Genomic DNA, 24,345 nt, shown 5'->3' on the forward strand with positions numbered 1-24,345 from the left:
GAGCACTCGACAGCTCCGCTGAGCCACAACCCCTGCCCTCACTTGCATTTCTATATACCAACAACACACTGGCCAAAAAAGAAATTAAAAGAGACATTCTGATTACAAGAGTATCAAAAAGAATAAATTACTTAAGAATAAATTTAACAAAGGAGGTGAAATATCTGTAGACCAAAACCTACAAAGCATTAATGAATGATATTAAAGATGGCACAAATAAATAGAAAGATAACTTGTGTTCAGGGATTAGAAGAATTAATATTGTTAAAATGTCTATACTACTCAAAGCAGCCAATAAAATCCCTATCAAAATACCAATGGCATTTTTCATAAGAACAGATCAATCCTAAAATTCATGTGGAACCATGGAAGATTCAAATAGCCAAAGCAATCGTGAGCAAAAAGAATAAAATTGGAGGCACCTGACTCCTAATTTAAAATGACATTAAAAATACTTGAATATGAATGAAAAATCCTCAAAAATACAGGCAGACTCCTAAAATTACATTATAAAAATTACAAAAAAAATTTTAAATTACATTACAAAAAAATCTACAGTAATCAAAATAGTATAGCATTAGCATAAAAACAGACACACACACATCAATGGAACAGAACCAAGCCCAGAAATAAATCCACAGATTTACAGTAAACTGATCGTTAACAAAGTCTATAAAGTATGAATATAGACATTATCTGGTTACAAGACAATGAAGCTGGAAATTAACAAAATGAAAAAATTCTACCACTGAGGTGCCTAAAAAATTTCCTTCTAAATACCTTTGAGACAAAAGAGAAAAAGTTACAACTACAGATTATTTATAAATGAATAAGATGAAAAGCTACATAACAGTGATAGAATACAGCTGAAGAAATGGAGAGAGGGAAAAAAAAGCAGTCTTAAATGCTTATGTTGATAAATATAAATAATGACTATAAATATATTATCAAATATAAAAATGAATATCAGTAAGCTAAGAATCCAAAGGAAGAAAAGAAACTACAGAAAGTAGAATCTCAATAAAGATTAAAAAGCAGAAAATAATAAGTCAGAAGCCATAAAAATAAATAAATCCAAAAGTTGATTCTTAAAAACAAAATAAACTGGGGCTGGGGTTGTGGCTCAGTGGTAGAGATTTTGCATACCATGCGTGAGGCACTGGGTTCAATCCTCAGCACCACATAAAAATAAAATAAGTATATTGTGTCCACCTATAACTAAAAAATAAATATTAAAAAAAAATAAAAATAAACTAAAAAAGAAAAAAAAATTCACATAATCCAATCAAGACACTAGTGGAAAAGCTCAAATAAACAAATTAAGGGAATTATCTTAAAGACTTAGAAGTGGAGAGTAATAAACTGTACTTCAGTCAACCATATCTAAACAAATTTAAAAACCTAGATGAAACGAACAATTTTCTAGGAAAATATAATTTGTGAAAATTGGTTTCCAAAGAGATAGAAAACAGAAAAAAATAATTTACCAAGAAGAAAATAGACTCGGGCCTGGTGGAACATGCCTGTAATCCCAGTTACTTAGAAGACTGAGGCAGGAGGATTACAAATTTAAGGCTAGACTAGGTAATTCAGTAAGAACCTGTTTCAAAAAGTTAGAAAGGGCTGGGGATACAGCTCAGTGTTTAGCATGCCCAAGGCCCTGGGTTCAATCCCCAGTACCACAAAGGGGGTTAAAATAGAAAAGTCATTTAGTTAAGCTTTCCCCAAACCATTTTAATATTGAATTTACCAAAACAAAGGTTCAGGCCATTTCATTATTATTTTAATACATCCAAAAGGAAAGATCCCTCGTTTATTTATGAAATGTGCATGACACTCATGCCTAAAACTTCCTAAAGACATATAAAGACATAAACCTTCAATTCTCTTGATGTTAATTCAAATTATTCTTCAAAAAAAAAAAAAAATAACAGGGTTTTTCACTTTTGAACCAATAGGCTGAGTCTAAATCTCTAGTAGAAGAGGAAAGCAAGCAAAAATAACCAGTATGGTTTTTTTTGTTTGTTTTGTTTAGTTTTTATTTATTTATTTATTTATTTTTTGGTACTGAGGATTGAACCCAGGGGTGCTTAACCACTGAGCCACATTCCCAGCCTTTTTTTTTTTTTAATGTAATTTCTTTAGAGACAGGGTCTCACTAAGTTGCTTAGAGCCTCCCTAAGTTTCTGACACTGACTTTGAACTTACGATCTTCCTGCTTCAGACTTCCAAGCCACTAGGACTATAGGCATACACCACTGCATCCGGCTGCCAGTGTGTTGTTTAGAGCACAGGTTAAGCTGTTTTAACACGGAAACTTCAAAATACAGTGACTCAGACATGACAGACTTTGTATTTCTCTCCCAAATTGTCCAACGGCAGGAATGAGGACTCAGGTGGCTGGGGGGTCTCTGTTTCCATGGTCATCTAGAGCTCAGGTTCTAATCCACTCTATCTTCTTCCTCTACTAACGCCAAGAGTGTTCTCATACACGAAAGTGAAGGCTGCCATTTACCATCTTATTCACATTCTAACCCACAAATGTTGAAAGAAAAAGGAAAAAAAAATGTTGGGAACAGATATGATGTTTGCTGGCCAAAATGTGGTCCCATAAGCACACCTAGTGAGTTGAGATCAGAAAACAGACTCTGGCTAGATGGCCAAGATTCTAATAAAAGCTTATATGGGTCTCAATTGCTTCTGGAACATTTGCAAGTAATCAGAAATTCAGAGAGGTTTTTATTCTTTCAGCCTTCTGGTTTGCTGATAATTCAGCATGTGAGATTTTGTTGATATTATTGTCATTCTCCTTATGTTTTTGATATTTTCCAGGAAAAGGTGTAAGACTGGGAATTAAACCTCTGCCATGATCCTGCTTGAACTATAAGTCCCCATTATACACATAAAATAATATGAATAGTCTAAGAGTCAAAAGAAGTTGAAGGGCTGAAATTGTGGTTCAGTGGTAGAGCACTTGCCTAACGTATATAAAGCAATGGCCTCAACCCTGAGCAACACATTAAAAAAAAAAAAAAAAACATAAAATAAAGATATTGTGTCCATCTACAACTAAAAAAAAATTTTTAAAGATGGTTGTATATTTGTTTGCTTGTTTAAGATTAAAAAAAAAAAACTTTAACAAACATCAACTTCTCAGCAGAGCAACTGTTCTTGAACAGGTATGTTGTCAAGAATTGGAACTTCTCCATGCTTCGTGGCTTCTACAGCAGGATGAGTTCACCAGCTGCTTAAGCAAGAAGCAAAAACTGATTGGCAGTTCATTGTTATAGTTCCCTGACAAAGAATGAATGCTGTCCTACTTCAATGGCTTTCTCAACATCACAAGATTCATTCATGTACTATGCATTATTGACTGTTTCAAGATAAAGATCTTGTTTAAAGGTGAATGAAACATTGCTGCGCATCTTCTGGGAAGTGTTCTTTTTCTAGAAGCCACTCCTCTTTTATTTTAGTCAGCATTTTTTGCAGCTGTGACTAAACAACCCAACTAGCACAATTGTAGAGGTCAAAGTTTTTTTCAGGGCTCACATTTCAGAGGTCTCATTCCATGGACAGCTGACTCCATTCCTTGGGGCTCAGGGTGAGGCAGAACATCATGGCAGAAGAGTATGGCAAAGGGAAGCAGCTCACATGATGATCAGGCAGCAGAAACAGAGGCTTGACTTGCCAGATACAAATATATTCCTCCAACCCACACCCCCAATGCCTTACCTCCTCCAACCACACCCCACCTGCCTTCAGTTACCACTCAATTAACCAGCAGGTGGTTAATTCACTGAGCAGGTTTAGGCTTTTGTAGCCCAATCATTTCCTCTCTGAATCTTCTTGCATTGCCTCATGCATGAGCATTTGGGGTACACACACATCCAAGCCATAACATCTTTGTAGTATACTATTTGTATTGTATTGTACAAATAATGTACTGTATATATTTATATTGTATTTGTCATGTATCATGTAGTAATGACATTAGAGCATGCCACAAAATGATTTATGCAGCACCTGACACCAGAATAATCTAAATAACCTCTAAAACTCTTTGTTTAACATTGCTGCTTGTAACTATTTAAAAACCAGAACATTCTCTCCAGAAGGCACTGATTTCTAAGTCTCTATGATTAAAGAATGCCTATGAGCTTTTGGTTTTTCCCTTTAACACGAGTTTAGTAAATCCCTGTGAAGTGTGCTAGGCACTGTTCTAAATGCTGAGGATTCATGGTTATCAAGATAAACAAGGCTGATGTTTTTATGTAAGCTCCAAAACATCAGATAATAAGAGATAATTATTAGGAACAAAATTAAAACACCTACATCCACCATGAAGATAATTCTACCCTTCAGTATTCTGGCAGAATCTTATTCAAATTTTGTTGCTTGAATCACTAATGATTGAATAAATATCTCAGTGATTTTGCCCTAATTTAAAAAAAACTAATTTACTATTTCTTCCTATCTCAAACAGTATAAGCCCTTCCAGGACTCTAAGAATGACAAAAATGTTTTATAGTTTTTTCTATAGGATAATTAGAAAAACAGTCAAACTACAAAATTAGAAACTTAGTAGAATGAAAATGATCCTATACTCCATAGAAAGATTAACTAGGTAAGTCTAAAAAACAATTGTGCTAGCCATAACAAAATTCCAAAGGTATATTTGGACCATCAATTTCTAAGCGCCAGTAGTTATAAGCCATTTATCCCACTGGTGACAGAAAGTTCCCAAAAGGCTTTTTTTTTTTTTTGCAAGTATGACATCATGATCAGAACTGCATCTTGGAAAACATTCAATTTTAGAATGGGTTGGTGGCAGTGTGGAAACAGATTAAAAAGGGACAAGACTAGAGACATGGGGACCAGTTAATGATAAGAGATGATGGTAGGAAGGGTGGCAAAGCAGAATCTGTGGAACTTGGCAACCACCTGGAGGAACAGCATGAGGAGAAAGTGGTATGGACAGTCTCTGCACACCCCAGACTATTAGGTTATAGTCTGTTGCTTCCGACAATGGAGATCAGTGTGTGGGGAAAAGAACTCGGACATTTTGCATTTATCTTTGTATTTCTTGTATTTTTTATTCAAAGGACATGTATTCCTACTGTATTTTTTGAGGGGGTATTTAATTTAAGGAAACCAGTAGCTGTATGACAATAACTAGATACAACCTCCGAATTTTCAAATGTTTTCTTTCTTAGTAGTCTAACTCTATAGGTCAGACATCATTTAAATAAATGCTCATAGAAGAACTGAAAAAAATTAATTGTACTAATTTTGTGTTGGCCTTTTATGCTGGCTACTATGAAAAACATCCATACATATAACTAAATTTTTCAATAAAACATTTAGAGGCTGGATATGTAGTTTAGCAGTACAGTGCTTGCCTCGCATGTGTGAAGCACTGTGTTTGATCTCCAACAACACACATACACACACACACACACACACACACACGCATTATATTCCAATATACATATTAACTTCAAATATTTGCTACTATGAGGTTAAAGAAAATGTATTATAATGCTAACTTACATTAAGTATTAATATACAAACATATTTGTCTTTGTACCTTAATAAGATGGTATTGAAATGAATTCTAAATTATTTTTTCATTAGTAGTGATTATTTAGTGTTCTTTTAGCTACACATTTTTATCTAGTTCCTTTAGCATATATTTAGGCGATAAATTGAATGAGAAAGGAAAATTATCTGTATTATATCACTAAAAAGAGGCTTAAAGCTCCCCATAGAGACTGCCAAGTGCTAGGCAATTTTTTTTATATGAAAAAAACTAGATGAAAGCACTTTCATACAGGGAAGTTTTATAACACACACACTCTTAGTGGTTGAGACAATATATGAATAAAAATGCATACTTAAAACAATTAGCACTTCATAAACTAAAACAAATAATAAAATACAATTTATTATTTGGCATCCTATTCACTAGGATACTCTCAATAATTACTTGTTAAGTACAGTGCTACAATAATTAACTTTTCTAATGACAACCCTAAGATATAACGAAAATCCTAAAATGCTTTCTAAATCATTTTTAGAAGATTTTATTTATACATATTTATACATTGGCCTGTATTAATCGATATTCTGAATAGTGGTAATTCATTGTTTATATTAGAATTTGTTACTTATAAACTTTCTCCAAACAGTCACACCTCACCCTTATTGTGAAAATATGGGTCAAGGATTAATGAATTTTAAATAAACTTTTAAAATGCATTATATAAATTCAGAATAAGGGGTGAAGATAATTTAGGTGTTCCTAAATATATGTTTCAACAACACCTTTTTTTTTTTTTTTGCAACATCTTTTGAAAAATAAAATACTTTATTGTGGAAAAAAAAGCCTGCTTTAAAAAATTACTTTTACCTTTGCTGTAATATTAATTTAAATAGCTTTTTGTTTTGACCTACTTACATGTGAAAAACTATAGAAAAAATAAATTATTTCTGCATAAACCAGTACTTTCCAGTTTGAAAGATCTAACACTAGATATTTAAGAAATACTTTCTGCTTAATGGGGAAAAACTCTTAGATTTCTTAGATCAACTGCCACATTGAACAGCTCAGGAATATCTAGTTAGCAGCTAATAATTTTCATCATGTCCACAGAATACTCTGTGTTAATTCAGCTTTTACAGGCCCATGTGGATTATGTTTAAAAGATCTATTTTTAATTGAGGTCTGTTGGGTTATCAGATGTCTCTGTAAGTTGAAAGTTCCATAGGACTGAACATGACTATTTGAAAAGCACTGTGACACACTGTTAAAAGACAATATAAAATGTACAGAAATGGAATTCAGCATGGGCTGAATTTTCTCACAAATGTGGTGTACTTTTATACATGTACTTTTATACATCCTGTTTTCCCATAGTCTTCTGGTGCTTGTGTGCTTGATTATTGAGTACTATGTTTTCATGAAAATATAGTTCATCTATATTGTAAATGTTTCTCAGATGGAGGCATGAGAATATATTCTCAAGGGCTCTAGAGTTCTGAGAATTTACAATTTTTCATTTAACTGAATGCTTTAATTTCAATAATAATCTTTAAAAGTTAATACAGTATGCTACTTGATTTCCATGCAGTTCTCCAACATTAATGAAAACAAAACCAGAGGCAGAGTTAATAAATAAATGATGGGTTTGCAATAAGAGAATGTCTAATAGCATCACAGGATACTGCAAGAGTGGATGTCTCCCTGTAGTTCAATAAATCTCTTTCCTGCTTAAGTTAGCCAGAATTTGTTTCAGTTGTTTGAAACAAAGAACCTAACTAGGACATTGTCTGGTACCATCTAATGTTTCTCTTTAAACATAATGCTAGCAGCCATTGATTCAAATGATTCTAAATTCATCTAAAAATACTTTTATACATCCTGTTTTCCCATGCATATGGAATCAAACTACACCTAACTTTGGTACCTTATTCACTTAAAAATTATTTTAGAGAACATTCCATATTAAACATAGCATCTAATGCACTATCTGTAATGAGTATATAATACTGCATCATATGGGTGTACCATAATTTATTCAACTGGTTTCTGACTGATAGGAATTTAGGATGTCTCAAGTCTTTTTCACAACTAAAATACTTCAAGAATATCTTAGTACCTATGTTTGTGTGCTTATGTGAACTTCCACTAATAAGATAAGTCCCCACTGATGAAATTCATAGCTCTGCCAATTTCTCTTAAGGAAACTACTGGCCAGTTTACACTGTTTCTAGTAATCTATGTCAGTTTCTGCTACTCTGTCCAATCTAATGAATTTATTAATCTAGATCTTTCTCTGGATGATTTATAAAAACTATGTGTTAGAATTCTTTACACTTCTCTGACATATATAAAAAGGATTCTTTTACCAGAATCTTCCCATTTTTATGTATTCAAATGTATCGAAATTTCCTTTATAGTTTCTGTACTAAGGAGAAAAATATATTTGCTATATTTAAATACCATCCCAGGTTTTTTTATGCATTTACTATTTGATGTTCAAGTCTTTAGTTCAACTGGAATTTATTTTGGAGAAGGAAAAAGGAAGCTGTCAGTATTGTTTTACCTGCACAGTTAAATGGCCATTCTAACATCAGTTATTAAACTTTTGTCCCAGTGATTTGCAATGCCAGCTTTTTCCTATACATGATAGATTTGGGTTTATTTTTAAACTTTCTATTGACCAGTCTATTAAAAACATAGTACCCAAACTGTTAAAATATATCTAACTTTATAATACATTTTAGTAGTTAATATGTGGTCCAACTAATTTTATATGAAAAAGATTTCTGAAATTATGATGAAATTCAAAGAGAAACTATTTAATCTACTCATAAAATTTTGTGAATTTATAACATAATAAAAAGATGAAAACATTTACTAAACTTTTCTGTGGAATAGGATGTTAAATAAATGAAGGCTCATCATGGAGTTTCAGCTAATGCAGGAGTCTGTGCACTTAAATACTATTTTCATTCTCTCGGTCTCTTTCTCTCACACTGTCTTTCTATAGTCAATTTTCATGCCCTTTCTGTCTTACATGCATACTCTATATTGCTAAACTAATAATACTTACCTGTTTGATTTCTTTAACAGCCAGAGTAACTGAGAACAAGATTGCCTAACTAATGCTGCTCTGACAGGGAATGTCACAGGCTGATTTAGTTCATTGCATATATATTCCATCTCCTTCACCATTGTCCAACTATACCCTGAAAGGAAAAGAAATTTAAGTTTTTGATTGGAATCTTGTGAGTTGATTAATAAAAAAACTAAATTACCTATTAATAGGTAAATCCATAGATAATCTATAGGTAAACTCATAGATAATTCATAAAAATTTCCATTTGGAGTTGGAGTGAATTAAAAAACATATAACACAAGAAAAAAAATTTTTTCCCTGCAGTGCTGGGGATTGAACCCTGGTCCCAGTGCATGCCAGGCAAACACTTTACTACCTACTGAGCTATATCCCCAGTCCAAGGAAATGTTTTAAGTGGGAAATGTAGATAAAAATCATGCCATAAATACCCTAGAGCAAATTCAACAGAAAAAAATTAAAACATTAAGAAGATTTTACTGTGGCTGGGGGTACAGCTCAGTGATAGAGCATGAGCTTAGCATGTACAAGGCCCTGGAGTCAACCCCAGCACCAAAAAACAAAACAAAAACCCAAGAAGGTTTTACTAATCTCTCAAGTGTTAAAAAAAAAAAAAAAGCAAAATTTTAAAATTAATTAATTAATTAATTAGTTCTAATCAGTTATACATGACAGCAGAATACTCTTCAATTCAGTGTACACTAATGGAGCATAATTTTTCACTTCTCTGGTTGTACACAGGATCACACCATTCATGCAATCATACATGTACCTAGGGTTATGATGTCTGTCTCATTCTACCAACTTTCCTATCCCCATGCCTGCTCTGCTCCCCTCCCTCCCCTTTGGCCAATCCAAAGTTCCTCCACTAACCCCATCTCCATTATGGATTAGCATCCACTTATCAGAGAAAACATTCGGCCTTTGGTTTTTCGGAATTGGCCTACTTCACTTAGCATGATATTCTCTAACTCTAACCATTTACCTGCAAATGCCATAATTTTATTCTCTAAAAAACACAAATTTGACACTATTTTTACTTACTTTAAAGGTTCTAAGGCTTTTCTCTTAGATATATCTATATCATTGATATTCATTAATATTCTCTACAAACTGAGATTTTCTAGTTGTATTTTCTTTCTCAAAATAAGGTGGTAGGTATTTTCTAGCTGTTAAAGTGATAATTCAAATCCATTTTATTTTTGGCTATTCCAAATTATTTGTACATTTTAACTAAAGTAGAAATAGTGCCAGGCACAGTGCCTGTAATCCCAGTAGCTCAGGAGGCTGAGGCAGGAGGATCATGCATTCAAAGCCAGTCTGCGCAACTTAACAAGGCCCTAAGCAACTTAGCAAGACCCTGTATCTAAAATATTTTAAAAGAAGGGGCTGGGGATGTGGCTCAGTGGTTAAGCGCCCCTGGGTTCAATCTCTGGTACCAAAAAAAAAAAAAAAAGAAAGAAAAAGAAAAGAAATATTGGAAAATTTGATCATGTTAGGACATGTTAACATACTTGCCTGTTTATAAACAACATCAGAAAAATATTTTTAAAAATTACCCTCAACTCAAAAGTAGGTTGTAAAAAGTACTGTAAGTTAAATTCAGTATAGAAATCCTAAGTCAATATGTTGGTTTGGCAGTTAAATTCCTGATAAATAGAAATGTTTTTAGAAAATAATATTTTATCATTAGAAGAAGAGACTGCTAACAGAAGCTATGCCTTTGTGATTATAAACCTATGACCTCTCTTTTTTAAAAAACTGTGCAACATAAGAAGTAAGGGAGGATAAAGCCCGAGTTGGCAATGATGAGAAGCTAGGAAGGGAAAAGTAGCCTGGAGACATCCAGAGACCCACATGTGGCTGAATTCAGTTCAGCCTGAGGCTAAGACTAGAGTTAGACTAAACAGTGAAATGGAGTTTAGAACCAGTACAGCAGTATCAGATAGTTTCTAGTTTATCATCCTCAAACATTTTAAATTATAGGCTATATACTTTAATTAATCTAATAAAGATTAAATTATTAGAAAATTAAAGTGGAATTAGGTTAAAGTATATGATTTTTTTCTCTTGATTATACCAATTGTTGGTTATTAGCTAAATGTTACTACTCACTGTAACATTTAGTAGTTACTCTAAATTTGTAATGGATGTAAAACTTTACATCTGGGGCTGGGGTTGTAACTCAGTGGTAGATCACTTGTCTAGTATGTGCAAAACCCTCGATTCCATTCTCAGCATAGTGGAAAAGGAAAAAGCACGTGAATAGAAACTGAACACCCTGAAATCCACAGGACAATCTTGATAATTTCTAATGTCTTTTTAGTTGATGATTTTATATTTACCATGTGGGTAAGATGGCCCAGAGAGTTTCTTACTGGCTGATTACCTAGAAATCACTACATAGGATGTGTGAAGAAATAGATAAACCCAATAGTGTAATAAGTTACAACCAGGAACAAACTGAATGTGAGGTCCACCTGTAGAAAGACAAGAATAAAAAGAAGGGATCCAGCCTACAGAATGTCTTCTGGCTTCCCACTCTCCTGTCAGCCACAAAGAACATAATAAGGGCCATGTCCAATGACTTGGGAGCAGAACTTGTGCTCTTTTGGTTTCATATCATTTGAAACATTTGAAATCTTTAACCACTTTTTGTTTCATATCATTTGAAAAGCTTTTGACATCTGACATATAGAGTTTGCTCTAAGGAAGATGGGGGTGTCTAAAACAGTTAACAAGTTGAAAGAGACCAACTCGGGACTTGTTCAAAGAATTTAAAGAGGCAACTTTGGTTATTCTGGACTTTGCAAATAAATATTTGCCACGGAAGTTCTGTGATAAGATACTACCATACACACAGTATCTATCTAAAATAACAGAAGGGTCATACACATACCTGTTGGGTCAGGTCTTTCTCTCCATTAAGCTCTTACATTTTATGGGATGATTTTTTTTTTTTACTTTATATTAAAGATGTTATTTTTATAATTGAAGGATATTTTAATTTGACCAACAAAAATAAATTATTAGCATTATCACCTTCATTGACCTTCTCAGGATGCCATCCTGTTGTCCAACCCAAGGAAAATGTCACATCTGGAAAGAAGGATGTCACGGTGTCTATAAATGGTTTTGCATCTACTACTTTGTTACTTCCATTTGGACCAGGGAGAATATCAGCATTAATCCATACGGGACACTTTAGGTGCCTCTTCACATTTTCTAAGAGTATCATGGATGGTTTCACAGCTGCCAGACTAAAAACATAGTTTGGTATCAATGAGAAATATTTCTAGAGTAAAAAGAAGTTCTTTTAGACTAATGGTTTTAAAGTTCTTGAATTTGTAATAAAAATGTAATACAATAGTACCTGAATTAAATAAAATAAAAGATCACACACACACAGAAGAGAAAGATAAGGTATCTCAAAATGTTGATTTATACTTATTATTCATGAAAGGAACTTAAAGGTTCTATCAGTACATAAATAATTCCACTACTTATGGACCAAATAGGGGTTCAAAGCTCTCCATATTAGAATCACTAAGTGTGAAACAATATAAGACATAAATATTCACTCATCAGACAATGTATAAATAAGACAATAAATGTGAAATGTACTCATAACCTACACATACACAGTCATGAAATACCAAGTGTGTCCAGGCACTATATCTCCAGTACCAGATCAAGACCTTAAAGGAAAAAAAGAAATATTTTTTTTTCCCTTATGTATTCTTTGGGTGAATTTGGAGACATAAACACATTTCTAAAAATAACTAGTAAGCAAAAAAATTATATTTCCTTAAAGCGTTTATGAGTTCCACATTTATTTTTCTTTTACTGTAAGCACCTATTCTATAAACTAGAGACAAGGATATTTTAGTTAAATTGAAAGGCTGCTTCTTTTTTTTTTTTTCTTTTCTCCCTACATCTACTGTAGCTGACACCTATGTACTTTAAAACAATAAGGTTTTAATGAGCCAACATCACTTTTACTTTTTAAAATTATACACATAATCTACTAGAAAACCTCACTATTTCTAATTCTATCTTCTGACCTTTAAGATTAAACCTTTAGAAATGCTCATTTCCAAGAAAGTTAACTGCTGCGAAGTCTAAGCATTGTCAAGGTGGGTGCCGGAGAGAACACTCAGCAACACTCTCCACACTTCTACCTCGTCTTAGGGGAGGACACTTCCATCTGTGCTTCTATCTTTCTTCTCTCCACTCCTTTTGTGCCTCCTACCTTAAGAGGAAAAATTAATATTTTCAGTAAGTTGGGAAATAAACCAGAGAAGCCAGGCTCTAGCATTTAGCTTCTGGTCTCTCACTCCTCTTCTCCCACATAACAGCAGAGTGAAAGAGATTCAAGTCTTCTCACTCTTCTGCTCCTGAAATGAAGGCCCTAGATTTTAATGGCTCAAGAAGCCCTAATGTTTGGCTTTGTAGATTCTAATTTAAATGCTCTCATTTCTCTGCTTTAAATTCTTCCTGTCTTGTACTGTATCAATGCCATGCTAAAACCACAAATCTAAAATTCATATGAAACAACAGAAGACCCAGAATAGCCAAAGTAATGCTGAGCAAAAAGAATAAAGCTAGAGGCACCATAAGACCCAACTTCAAAACATACTACTAAGGTGGGCTGAGGATGTGGCGCAGTGGTAGAGTGCTTGCCTGGTATGTGTGAGGCCCTAGGTTTGATCCTCAGCACTGCAAAAACAAAAACAGAAAACAACAACAACAAAACATACCACATCGCTATAGAAATCAAAATAGCATGGTACTGAATATCTTATCCTACTTTCCTACGAGTTTCATATAGACATTGGGGATGACAAAACATAAACTATACTTGATATTATAATAAGTAACTTCAAATTACATTTTAAGGGAAAATAATTCTTTGCTTAAACTCTGGAGTTGGCTAAAACTCCAAATAAAATTTAAAAACTACCATATGTTACTTATTATTTTTATACTAAAACATGTAACCTAGAAGCATAAAATAAGAACTACTAAACATTGACTAAAATATCATTCAGCTCCTCTCACACAGGTAGTGCAGCAATCTGGTTAGGGGCATGAACTCTCCAATCGGGGTGACAGCTTTTTTTACCAACAATGTGACCTCTGGCAGGCTACTTATCCCTTCGGTCTCCATTGCCTCATCTGGAAAATGAGAATAGCAGCAACGATCTACCTCTTAGGATTGTTACGAGGATTAAATGAAAAATACATGTAATGCTCTTAGAACAGTGTCTGATGCATAATAAGTGTTCTTATAACCATTAATTTGCATTCATTCCCCTTCAAATGTTATGGAAAAAATCCCTGTAAAATTTCAGTTTTCAGAGGCCCAGTTCTTTTGTGGTAGCTGCTAGCATTTAAGAATAAACAGTGGGGGGCTGGGATGTAGCCCAGTTGGTAGAGTGCTTGCCTTGCATGCACAAGGCCCTGGGTTCAATCCCCAGCACCCCACCCCCACATACACACACAAAGGAATAAACAGGGGCTGGGGTTGTAGCTTAGTGGTAGACTGCTTGTCTAGTGGGTTTGTGTCTCAGCACCACATAAAAATAAAGAAATAAATATAATAAAGGTTTTATGTCCATCTAAAACTTAAAAAAAAATTAAAGAATAAATAGGCTAATATATAGGGAGCCAAAGAATAGATCACAGTCAATAATCCAAGGGGCAATAGTAGATATACAAAAAAATTGAGCACATGAAAAGGCAAGGCATTCTAAAACTTTAAACTGCCAAGTATCAACGATCAGATGCTTTATCATAGTGCATAGAATGCCTAGGATCTGGTGCTACTTCAGCTGCCAAAGCTTAGCTGTCATCCTTAGGTAAATCACCTAATCTCTCTGGGACTAAGTCTCTTTGTCCATAAAACAGAGCTGAACCAGTCATCACTCGAAAAGCCTGATGATTTTAAGATAGCTCTTTAACTCTTTAACCTAGTCAATTAAAACCCCTGTATGTCAAGATTCTGTATATTTATTTGTTTACCAACATAATAATGAGGCTTATTGGTATAGTCAGCCCTATAACAAATGGTTAGTCACTTTAAAAATCCCATAAAATCTCCAAATAATTATTTTTGGGGGCAGAGAGGATAACTCAATTTTAAAATATGACTCAGAGATGAGACAGGTTTACTGCCAACCCTGGATTTCAATAGCAGCAGCCTTCATAGGGCTTATGGTGCGCTTTTCTGGTGTCACAGTTTATTCCTGGTTTTACCTATAATTTTTACACACCAAAATACTTAAAAGCAAAATTTCCTATGATGGGCACATAGAAGAAATGACATTTAGCCTCATTCTTCATTATCAATGTCTCCAAAATAGTATTTTTAAGCAATTCTTTGGTTACTGAAAAGTTCCAAATTATTCCCTTTACAAATGTAACAACATAAATCAAACTGAATACACATTAAAAAAAAAAAAAACCTCTCCGAACCTTTCCTTCCAAGACTACTTATTAACAAAAGAATTTTAGATTTAGCATTCTGTTATCAGAATGATCATGCATGATAAATCCCCTTATAAAAATTAGCTTTAGCCTCAAAGAAACAATTATAGCAAACAGCTCAGTAGGTCTTAGGTCCACTCTGAAACATACTAGAGTCCATAAATCCATTTTCATTTTGGAAAAGATACAAAAGTAGATAGTCAGACATATGTGTGGCTATTAATTTTCCCCCCAAGTTACTCTATAACAGCCAGTAGCATGTTTGTACAAATACCTCTTGAAATCCAGCTTGATGCCTTTATTGCTCTTCACGACCTCAGTGAGCCACTCCTGTAGAGTATTATCACTGTTTGTTTCAGGGGGATGGGCCATGACTGGTTGTGCATGCTCTGATCCATTACTTGGAAGAATGACATCGGCCTCTATCATATGAGCATTACCTGTCCAAATAAAAGAACTTAATGCTGAAAAACTGCAGGAGATGTCATGTCCCTCTTAAAGAAGATAAAAGGAAGGAAAGAAAACTAACACTGAGTAACTACTACATGTCAGGTACTGTACTTAATCCTTATTTGTTACAGATGAGCAAACATGCCAAGAAGCTAAATGAATTTACCTTAAACTATTGTTCTACTTTTGAATTTTTCCAAGTAAATAAAAGTATTGTGTCCATCTACAACTAAAAATATTTTTTAAAAAAACCACACAAGATGACTATCTTTAAAAAACTTTTTTAGTTATAGATGGACACAATAACTTTATTTTTATTTGTATGCAGTGCTGAGGATTAAACCCAGTGCCTCACACACGCTAGGCAAGTGCTCTACGACTGAGCTACAATCCCAGTCCAAGATGGCTGTTTTTAAAAACGCACAGTAACAAACGTTGGCAAAGATGTGGAAAGATTAGAATCCTTATCTACACAACAGTAGGAATATAAAAGATATAGCCATTTTAAAAATGTATGGCAGTTCCTTAAAAAATCAAACATACTATGACTCAGCAATTCTACTCTATAGACACATAATGCAAGAAAACTGCAAATATATGTCCACAAAAAAATTGTACATGAATGTTCACAGCAGTAGTAAAAGTATCAAAAAATCAGAAACTGAAATATTTATCAACTGATGAATGGATAAACACACTGCTATATACATACAATGAAATGATACAATCATAAATAGACATGAAATAACAATAGACCTTAGAACATAAATGAACTTTAAAAATATGCTAAATAAAAGAAATTGGACACAGAAGTTCACATGTGAAGGAAGAGTACAGGAAGCTACCCTGAATTGTGATTCTGAGTTCAGGAAAAGTCTTCATAAAGCAACAGGCAATTTAATTGATACAAAAGGATGTTTAAGAGGCTAGCCAGGCAAAGTGTGGGAAGAGAGCATTCCAGAAAGAATGTATATGGCAGTCAGAGGAGGAGAAGAGCTGGGCCATGAGAGGACTCTAAGGCTGGTACAGACACAAACTAAGCATACTGGGACAGGAGAACTTGAAAAAACAGGCCAGTTTGCACAGGGCCTTCAGGCTACAGAGGCGGTTTGAAGGCTCAACAAACAGCATTTCATTTTCTGAAAAAATTCTGAGAAATAAGGTAGCCAAATTAGTAGATGGGGTTCAAAATATTACTTATATTACCTATAAAGCTAGGTCAGTGGGTACAGCTTAATTGAGAGATAATTTCTAACTTCCACCATCATCCCCAAATCCAATTTCTGGAACAGTCCTTTTGAAGAAAGTTCTAGCAAACACAAATGTCCAGACAGCTGTTTCTCACTGTTCAGGTGGAAGCAGAGAGAAGAATGCTCTCCTTTGTCCAATGAATTTGCTAGATTAGGACTAAAAAAATTTGGTTAGATATCAAAAAAAGGTATTGAATTAACGTACTCTTTAAAGCAAACATCAGAAACTGGACTGACTTACTTTTCAATGCCTCATTCATCTGTGCCTTGTGGTTAGCTGCATGATACCAGATGATCTCAGCGCCATCTTCTGTTGTAATCCGGTTATTTCTCAGAAAATATTCCAGTATATTTTCACTCCAAGATCCTAAAATGACAGTATTTACATGAAAAAGAATGTTTCTTTAATGGGTAAAATTTTAAAATGTTTTATTATGTATAATAAGATAGATCATATAGATACATGTTGATAGTAAAAATCTTGCTGAGGCAAATTAACATTATCAGTCATCTGATACAGTTACCTATTTTTAAAGTTTTTGTGGCAAGATAGCTAAAATCTCTATTCACTGAGCATAAATCACATATACACTATAATATCACATATACCCTCACGTTGAACATGAAATCTCTATATTTGTTCATCCAATGTATTTGCCACTTTGTATCCTCTGACCTACATCTCATCATTCCTCCTTTGAGTAACCACACTTTTATTCTCCATCTTTGTATATTTCAAATTTTAGATTCCACATATGAATGAAGTCATGAGTTTTTTTTCTTTCTGTGTCTGGCTTATTTCACTTAGCATAATAATGTCCTTCAAGTTCATCCATGTTGTGGTGAATAGCAAATCTCATTCTTTTTAGAGCTGAATAATATTACATTGAATGTATGTGTGTGTGTGTGTGCGCGCGCGTGTGCACGTGCACGTAGGCACATGTACCCAATGCATGCTCATGCATATGGACATAGCATATCTTCTTTTTTTTAAAATATTTATTTTTTTATAGTTGTAGTTGGACACATACCTTTATTTTATTTATTTATTTATATGTGGTGCTGAGGATTGAACCCAGGGCCTTGCATGTACAAGGCGAGTGCTCCACCACTGAGCCATAACCCCAGCCCATAGCATATCTTCTTGATTCATTTGTCTGCCTTTAGACATCCAAGTTATTTCCACAACTTGGGTATTGTAAATAATGTTCATAGAGATATCTTTAAGAGGTAGTGATTTTATTTTATTTGGGTATATGCCCAGAAAAGGGATGGCTGGGTGATAGGATAAAAAAATTAATAAAAATGAACAGAAGACTTATCCAGAGAGGATAACAAAGTAATTAGCCTGAGGAAAATACAAGATTAAAAAAACAAAGAATACTTATGATGTGACAGGTATATAACACATACGAGTAATATAACTAGTAGATATATAGGATGGTCTGAACACCAGAAGCATAAAAAATGTAGAAAAAAAATAAAACCAGTAAAAAGCAGAAATTTAAGAGCAGAATATTTTACAATGTCCTCTAATGATTGTGACCCTAATTTATGTAAAGCGAAAGCTATAATTAAAACTTTTAAGTTTTGTGCAATTTAATTGTTTTCTCTACCTGAAGTCTTACTGTCTATTGACAATTTATAATTCAAATGACAGGCCAGGCATGGTAGTGCAGGTCTGTAATACCAGAGACTGGGTCCAGGAAAGAGGACCACAAGTTCAAGGTCAGCTTAAGCAAGTTAATGAGACCGTGTCTCAAAATAAAAAATAAAAAGGGCTGGGGATATGACTCAGTGGTTAAGCGCCCCTGGGTTCAAAACACCAAACAAACAAACAAGTAAATAAATAAAATAAAATTCAAATCTCATATTTTGCTACATATTTATCTTCAAATTATGATTCTCAGACCCTCATATTAAGTAAACTCGAATTAACAGTCATAGATTTATCTAGTAAGTACAAATATAAATAATTCTCATATCTATCAACTACTTTTGGCATACCAGATTTTTCATAATTATATATTTTAAAATGAAAGTTAACTGAGACTAAGGCAGGTGGTGGCAAAAAATACTTGTATCCAGGCTAACTCCATACTATGCCATTTTCTAATATAGAACTTTTTTGAAAGCTTTAAAAAGCAAAAAAAGAGGAAAAAAAACATGTGAGGCCCTGAGTTTGATCTCCCACACCATAAAAAGAGTTTCTCATAATATTAACATCCCTAATTATTGTTTTTTACACTTAAACATTGCTTACAAATTCCCTATGTGTAAGTTATTTGAACTCTAACAACAGTTACAAACCTTAAAAAGGCTATCAGAAACTATAAATAAAAATAATATTTTATCAGTGAACAGAGGAGCAAATAATTAAACTTCTAACTAATATGCATAGGGACCCAGCAACCACCCTAGATGATGGGCAATAGAATAAAGAAGGAAGGGTTAGCTGGAGAATTCACTATCCCCAGTCTCCAACACACCATGCATGGCCCTACTTAGCATACAGGATAGAGTCAGAGACTTTTCGGACTTAGATGGCAGTGCATAGCTATCATTTTTAAAATATTTAAGCCAGGCATTATAGAAGGCCTATTATTGGTTCTAACAAATGTCCAACTATAGGATGATAATTAAATTATAGTATATTCTCATGATAGAATATGTGACTAATGTGGCTGTTACAAATAAAGTTTTTGAGACAGACCAAATGACTTAAAGAAATGGTTACTTAATGGAACCTAGTTGTTAGATAATGATTCATAATATTTCCGTAGCACCTTTCAACTAAAAACTGCATTTGAAGTTTTATAAAGACAATTTATAAATTAATAATAATGGGCAACAAAATAGCCAAATTGTATTGTTCTATTGTGTGCATGTACAAATATGTAACAACGAATCCCACTACTATGTACAATTACAATGACCGATGAAACATTTACAAATACTGTGACTGAAGAATCTAAAAACATTAGAATTAAAAAGTTCTTGGAGTAGGAAAGACAATGGAATGCAATGGTCATCATTACCCTATGTACACGTATGAAGACATGAAGGATGTGACTCTACTTTGCGTACAACCAGAGATATGAAAAATTGTGCTCTATATGTGTAATGTGAATTGTAATGCATTCTGTTGTCATATATAACAAATTAAAAATTTTTAAAAAGTTCTTGCCCTTTTAATGAGTGAAATTGCTATATTGTACTTAACCACAACTATGTACAGATGCTCCTTAACTTATGATAGGGTTATGTCCTAATAAATTCACTGTAAGTTGGAAATATCATAAATTAAAAAATGCACTGAATACACCTAACCTACTTAACATCCGAGCTTAGCTTACTCTACTAAGCATGCTTAGAAGACCTACACTTGGGCAAAATGACCAAACACAAAGCCCATTTTACTATAAAGTGTTGAATCTCATGTAATTTATCAAATACTATATGAACATGGAAAATGGAATGTTTTTGCACCAGTATATTTTTGCACCATATAAAGTCAAAAATATCATAAGTCAAATCATCCTAAGTCAGGGACTGTATGTATATTTTTAGAATTTAAGAAGCCTCTGATTACCTATGATCCAGGGTATTAGTTTTACTATCTTAAGCAGTCTATAACTCTGAAAATGGGGCCAAGAGAAAGGCAAAATCAGTTGCAGTTTTCTTAAGATTAAGACATTTTGGGGGGCAGTTAGGATTTATAGAAAAAAAAATACAGAGTTCTCATTTGCCCCTATACTCATCCCAAATTCCCTTATTTTTAACACTCTCTGGGAGAAGAGTTAAATGTTCTTATCATAAATGATTAGTATGTGAGGTAATAAATTATTTTTTTAAAGCTTGCTGACCTCTGGACTAGACAATCATTAAAGTTACTTCTAGTTACTTCTAGTGTGTCTACCAGATTCACCATTAAAAATTATCTGCCATATAGTCACACAAAGACTTGCACACAAATGTTCACCACAGCATTATTCATATTATGGTTTGAATGCATCTTCCAAGGTTCATGTATTATAAACTTCATCCCCAAGGTAGTGGGGTTGAGAGGTAAGGCCTAATGGGACGTGTTTGGCTCATGGGGGCACCACCCTCATGAACGGATTAATGTCCTTATAATAGGAATAGGCTCACTCTGTCTTGTACTCCCTCACTGTATTTTTCTGTCTCCTGCTGCTCTTCAGCTATGCTCCTTCTGCCATGTTATGAAATAGCAAGAAAGCCCTTTAGCCCCTCCATCTTGGCTTTCTCAGCATCCAAAACTGTAAGCCAATACATTTTTGCTCATTACAAATTACCCAGTCTATGGTCTCTGTTATATAGCAGCACAAAACTAACTACAACAATTCATAATAGTCAAACAATATAACCAATCTAAATGTCCATCAACAAATAAATGGATAAAATAATGTCACATGCACATACAACAAAATACTATTTGACCCTGAAAAGGAATGAAATACTGATACATGCCACAATATGAACACAATTTGAAAAATCCTATGCAAAATGAAAGAAGTCATACAGACAAGATCACATCACTGTACATTTCCATTTATATGAAATGTCCAGAATAGATAATTATTTATTTATTTTTATGTGGTGCTTAGGCTCGAACCCAGCGCCTCGCACGTGCTAGGCTAGCGCTCTACCACTGAACCACAACCCCAGCCTCCAGAATAGATAAATAGGTAGGGATAGAAAGTAGATGTGCAGCTGTGGTTTGAGGTATAAAGGGGATTTTAATTCTTTTTTGGTGATGACAATAGTTTAAAATTGACTGTAGTGATAGTTGCACAAGTCTGTGAATACACTGCAAACCACTGAATTATACTGTTTTGAAGACTTTTAGAACTATATAATAAACTTACTTTCTCTAAGCTGCTAAGAACTAGTGCTATAAAATTAATTTGTATATAAAGAAAGTGGGAGAAAGACTATGCATATTACATATATGAACATATTATATATTTTACATGTGGTTTGTACACAGAACCTCTCAAAGGATATACAAGAAATGGTAACATGCCTGTGTGGAGAGGAACTGACTGATTGAGGGACTGCAGGGAACCCTGCACTAAAAATCCTATTGTGCCTTTTTAATTTTTTTACACTGAAAAGATATTATTTTTTAAAAAGTTAAGGGAAGAAAATGATTCACCTAGTGAAACAAACTGGTTAAGAATTAGCTAAGCCAAAAACTGGTCATGAGATTAGAATTCATTATTATTATTTAATGGCGTGTGTCACAATCTGGAAATTTTCACCTGAGCACACATTTATTCCAACATTTTGCAAACCTTGCACTAATTCAGGAAAATCTCTATTTTTACAGCTTAATAATGAGAGTGGTTAATTTTTTGAGAGTGAGCCTAGTCTTGAGATTTGGGCTTTCAAAATTAAACGTTCTATGAGGCTTAACATATGACCTAAAAAAGGTTCACATTCTTTGATTCAGTAATTCTTGTTACAAAAATCTTGCATAAGATTTTTAAAAATCAGAATTGAGGAAGAATAATAAAAAAGATGTTCATTACTGCATGAGTTCTAATTTTTTAAAAAAGGAAACGAGGAAATTGGTTAAGTAAATTACAGTATAATTTTTGATAAAACAATTCAGTCACTTAAAGTTATTTGTTTATAGAAATCTTTGTGACATGGTGATATTAGGAAAAATGCAGGATAAAAAATTTATATTTACTATGATCTTACTCTACTTTCTTAAAAGTCAGCATTGTGAGAAAATACCAAAAAGTTACTACTAGGGATGAGTCCGAATCCTGGAACTGGAAAGCTCTGACCTACTTCAATATACTTTAAATGCCCCATAAAGATCACCTATTATATTTACATTCTGTAAAATATCTAAGCTGATGAAGGAATGCACCACCGAGGCTGTCTAATGCCACCACTCATGCTTATGTAAGAGAGACTGTAACCTTCTGGGGAATTCGACGTCCGCGGTTTAAAACACCTTTGGTTCCAGGGGTCAAACAACAGCATACACTAGTTAGTAGCTTGCAAAAGTCGTGCACCGAGAAGGTGGCAGGCCGTGCTCCATGCCTTCCCTGCATTGTCAACCCTCAACCAATTCCCAAAGCAGCAGCGCACTTGACCATGGGCTATTCCCTATTCTGTCTATTGAAATTATGGGCTGGGCAAGTGTCACGATCCCTTCAAACCAACCAAGATCTCCAAATAATAAACCAGCCGTTCTCAGGCGCCCTAAACGCTCTTTCTTTAACGCCCTCCCGGGAACCGTGGTTCTCTCCCAGCGGATGGTGGGCGCGCGCCCATCCCCGGCCGCCAGGAGCCGCTCAGTTCAAGGAAAACTAGGTGAGGAGAGCTAAGAGGACCTGAAACACTCCCCTGCCGCCAGACGAGCCTCTCAGAGAGGCCCAACTCCGGGCTGTGGCTCGGGAAGGCGGGCGGCGAGCTCGGGGCTCAGGGCCGCACTGCGCACTCGGACCAAGCCCGCCCGTCCGGAAGCCGTGGGGACCCCTGCTTACCTGGGCCCCCGGCAGGCGCTGTCATGGTGACGGACGCCCTCCGTTTGCGCAGGCGCCGAGCGATTGGCAACCAGCCGGCAATCGCCTGCGGTGTGGCAGGCGGACTCTAGAACCACGAGCTCCTAGCCCCTGGGCGCACCAGCTAGGCCGAGCCGGAAGGCGCGAGGAGCACCGCGCCTGCGCAGTTTCGCCTGCCCATGGCTGTGGCCCGGGCGTTGCGGATAGTGCTATCCTAGGGAAGACCACAGCGATGGGAAGCATTTGCTGGTGTGGGGCACGAATTTCCAAATAAGTTGGATATATTTTCTTTTTAATCTTAGTAACATTCTAGAAAGGGTATCGTTATTACTCCATAAAAAACTCCATAAAAAAGAGTGCTGTTGCACAAGGATATTTAGATGAAGCTTCAAGTTTTCTCTCCCCTTCTCCTTCAAACTCGAAAGACTCCCAACTCGGCTCTCTCTCCCACTGCCTTCCTAACCCGCCTGAAACTCCTTGTTTCTGAAGCCAGGCTAATGCAGGAAGAGCACCTTGGGACTCTGACTAACCTGGATGAGCAACCTGGCTTTATGGTTTTCGGCTTCTGCAACTCTAATACAACTGAAGCTGCCAGCGGTAAAATCGAACTAACTTAACAGCGCTGACCTAGAACACGAATGGAGGCTGTCTTCACCCAACCCTGCAGACTTTAATATTTTTAAATCCTTCTATACTTGAGTTACAATTATTTTTATTTATCCTCAATCAGGCCTTCATATTTTCCCCAGGTCCATCAGAAAAGATTTCTACACTTAAGAAAACACTACGTTTTAATGACATCAATTTTGAAGTCATTACGTTAAAGTTTTAAAATTTTATGGAACAGATCAATAGATTAGAGGAAAGGGATTGGGAGGAGGAGAGGGTATTAGAAAGTACTGGGGAAGAAATCTTCCAAATTATGCCAGGTCCATGCATAAATCTACCAAAATGAATCTCGCTTTTATATGT

General features: G+C 34.8%; 1 protein-coding gene across 1 annotated transcript in view; it reads right to left on the reverse strand.

The window, feature by feature from the left end:
• Fam151b (family with sequence similarity 151 member B) overlaps positions 1–23,502 on the reverse strand; it is a 30,923-nt gene extending 7,421 nt beyond the window's left edge. Inside the window, exons 1-5 of the mRNA XM_027927646.2 lie at positions 23,356–23,502; positions 17,070–17,195; positions 15,403–15,568; positions 11,682–11,899; positions 8,616–8,751 (exon numbers count right to left, since the gene is read on the reverse strand). Of these exons, the coding sequence (XP_027783447.1) occupies positions 8,616–8,751; positions 11,682–11,899; positions 15,403–15,568; positions 17,070–17,195; positions 23,356–23,380 (671 nt within the window). The 5' untranslated portion in view covers positions 23,381–23,502. The remainder of the gene's footprint in view (positions 1–8,615; positions 8,752–11,681; positions 11,900–15,402; positions 15,569–17,069; positions 17,196–23,355) is intronic.
• Positions 23,503–24,345: the final 843 nt, after the last annotated feature.

The sequence above is a fragment of the Marmota flaviventris genome, chromosome 5 (genome assembly GCF_047511675.1).
Source record: "Marmota flaviventris isolate mMarFla1 chromosome 5, mMarFla1.hap1, whole genome shotgun sequence".
NCBI classification, from domain to species: domain Eukaryota; kingdom Metazoa; phylum Chordata; class Mammalia; order Rodentia; family Sciuridae; genus Marmota; species Marmota flaviventris.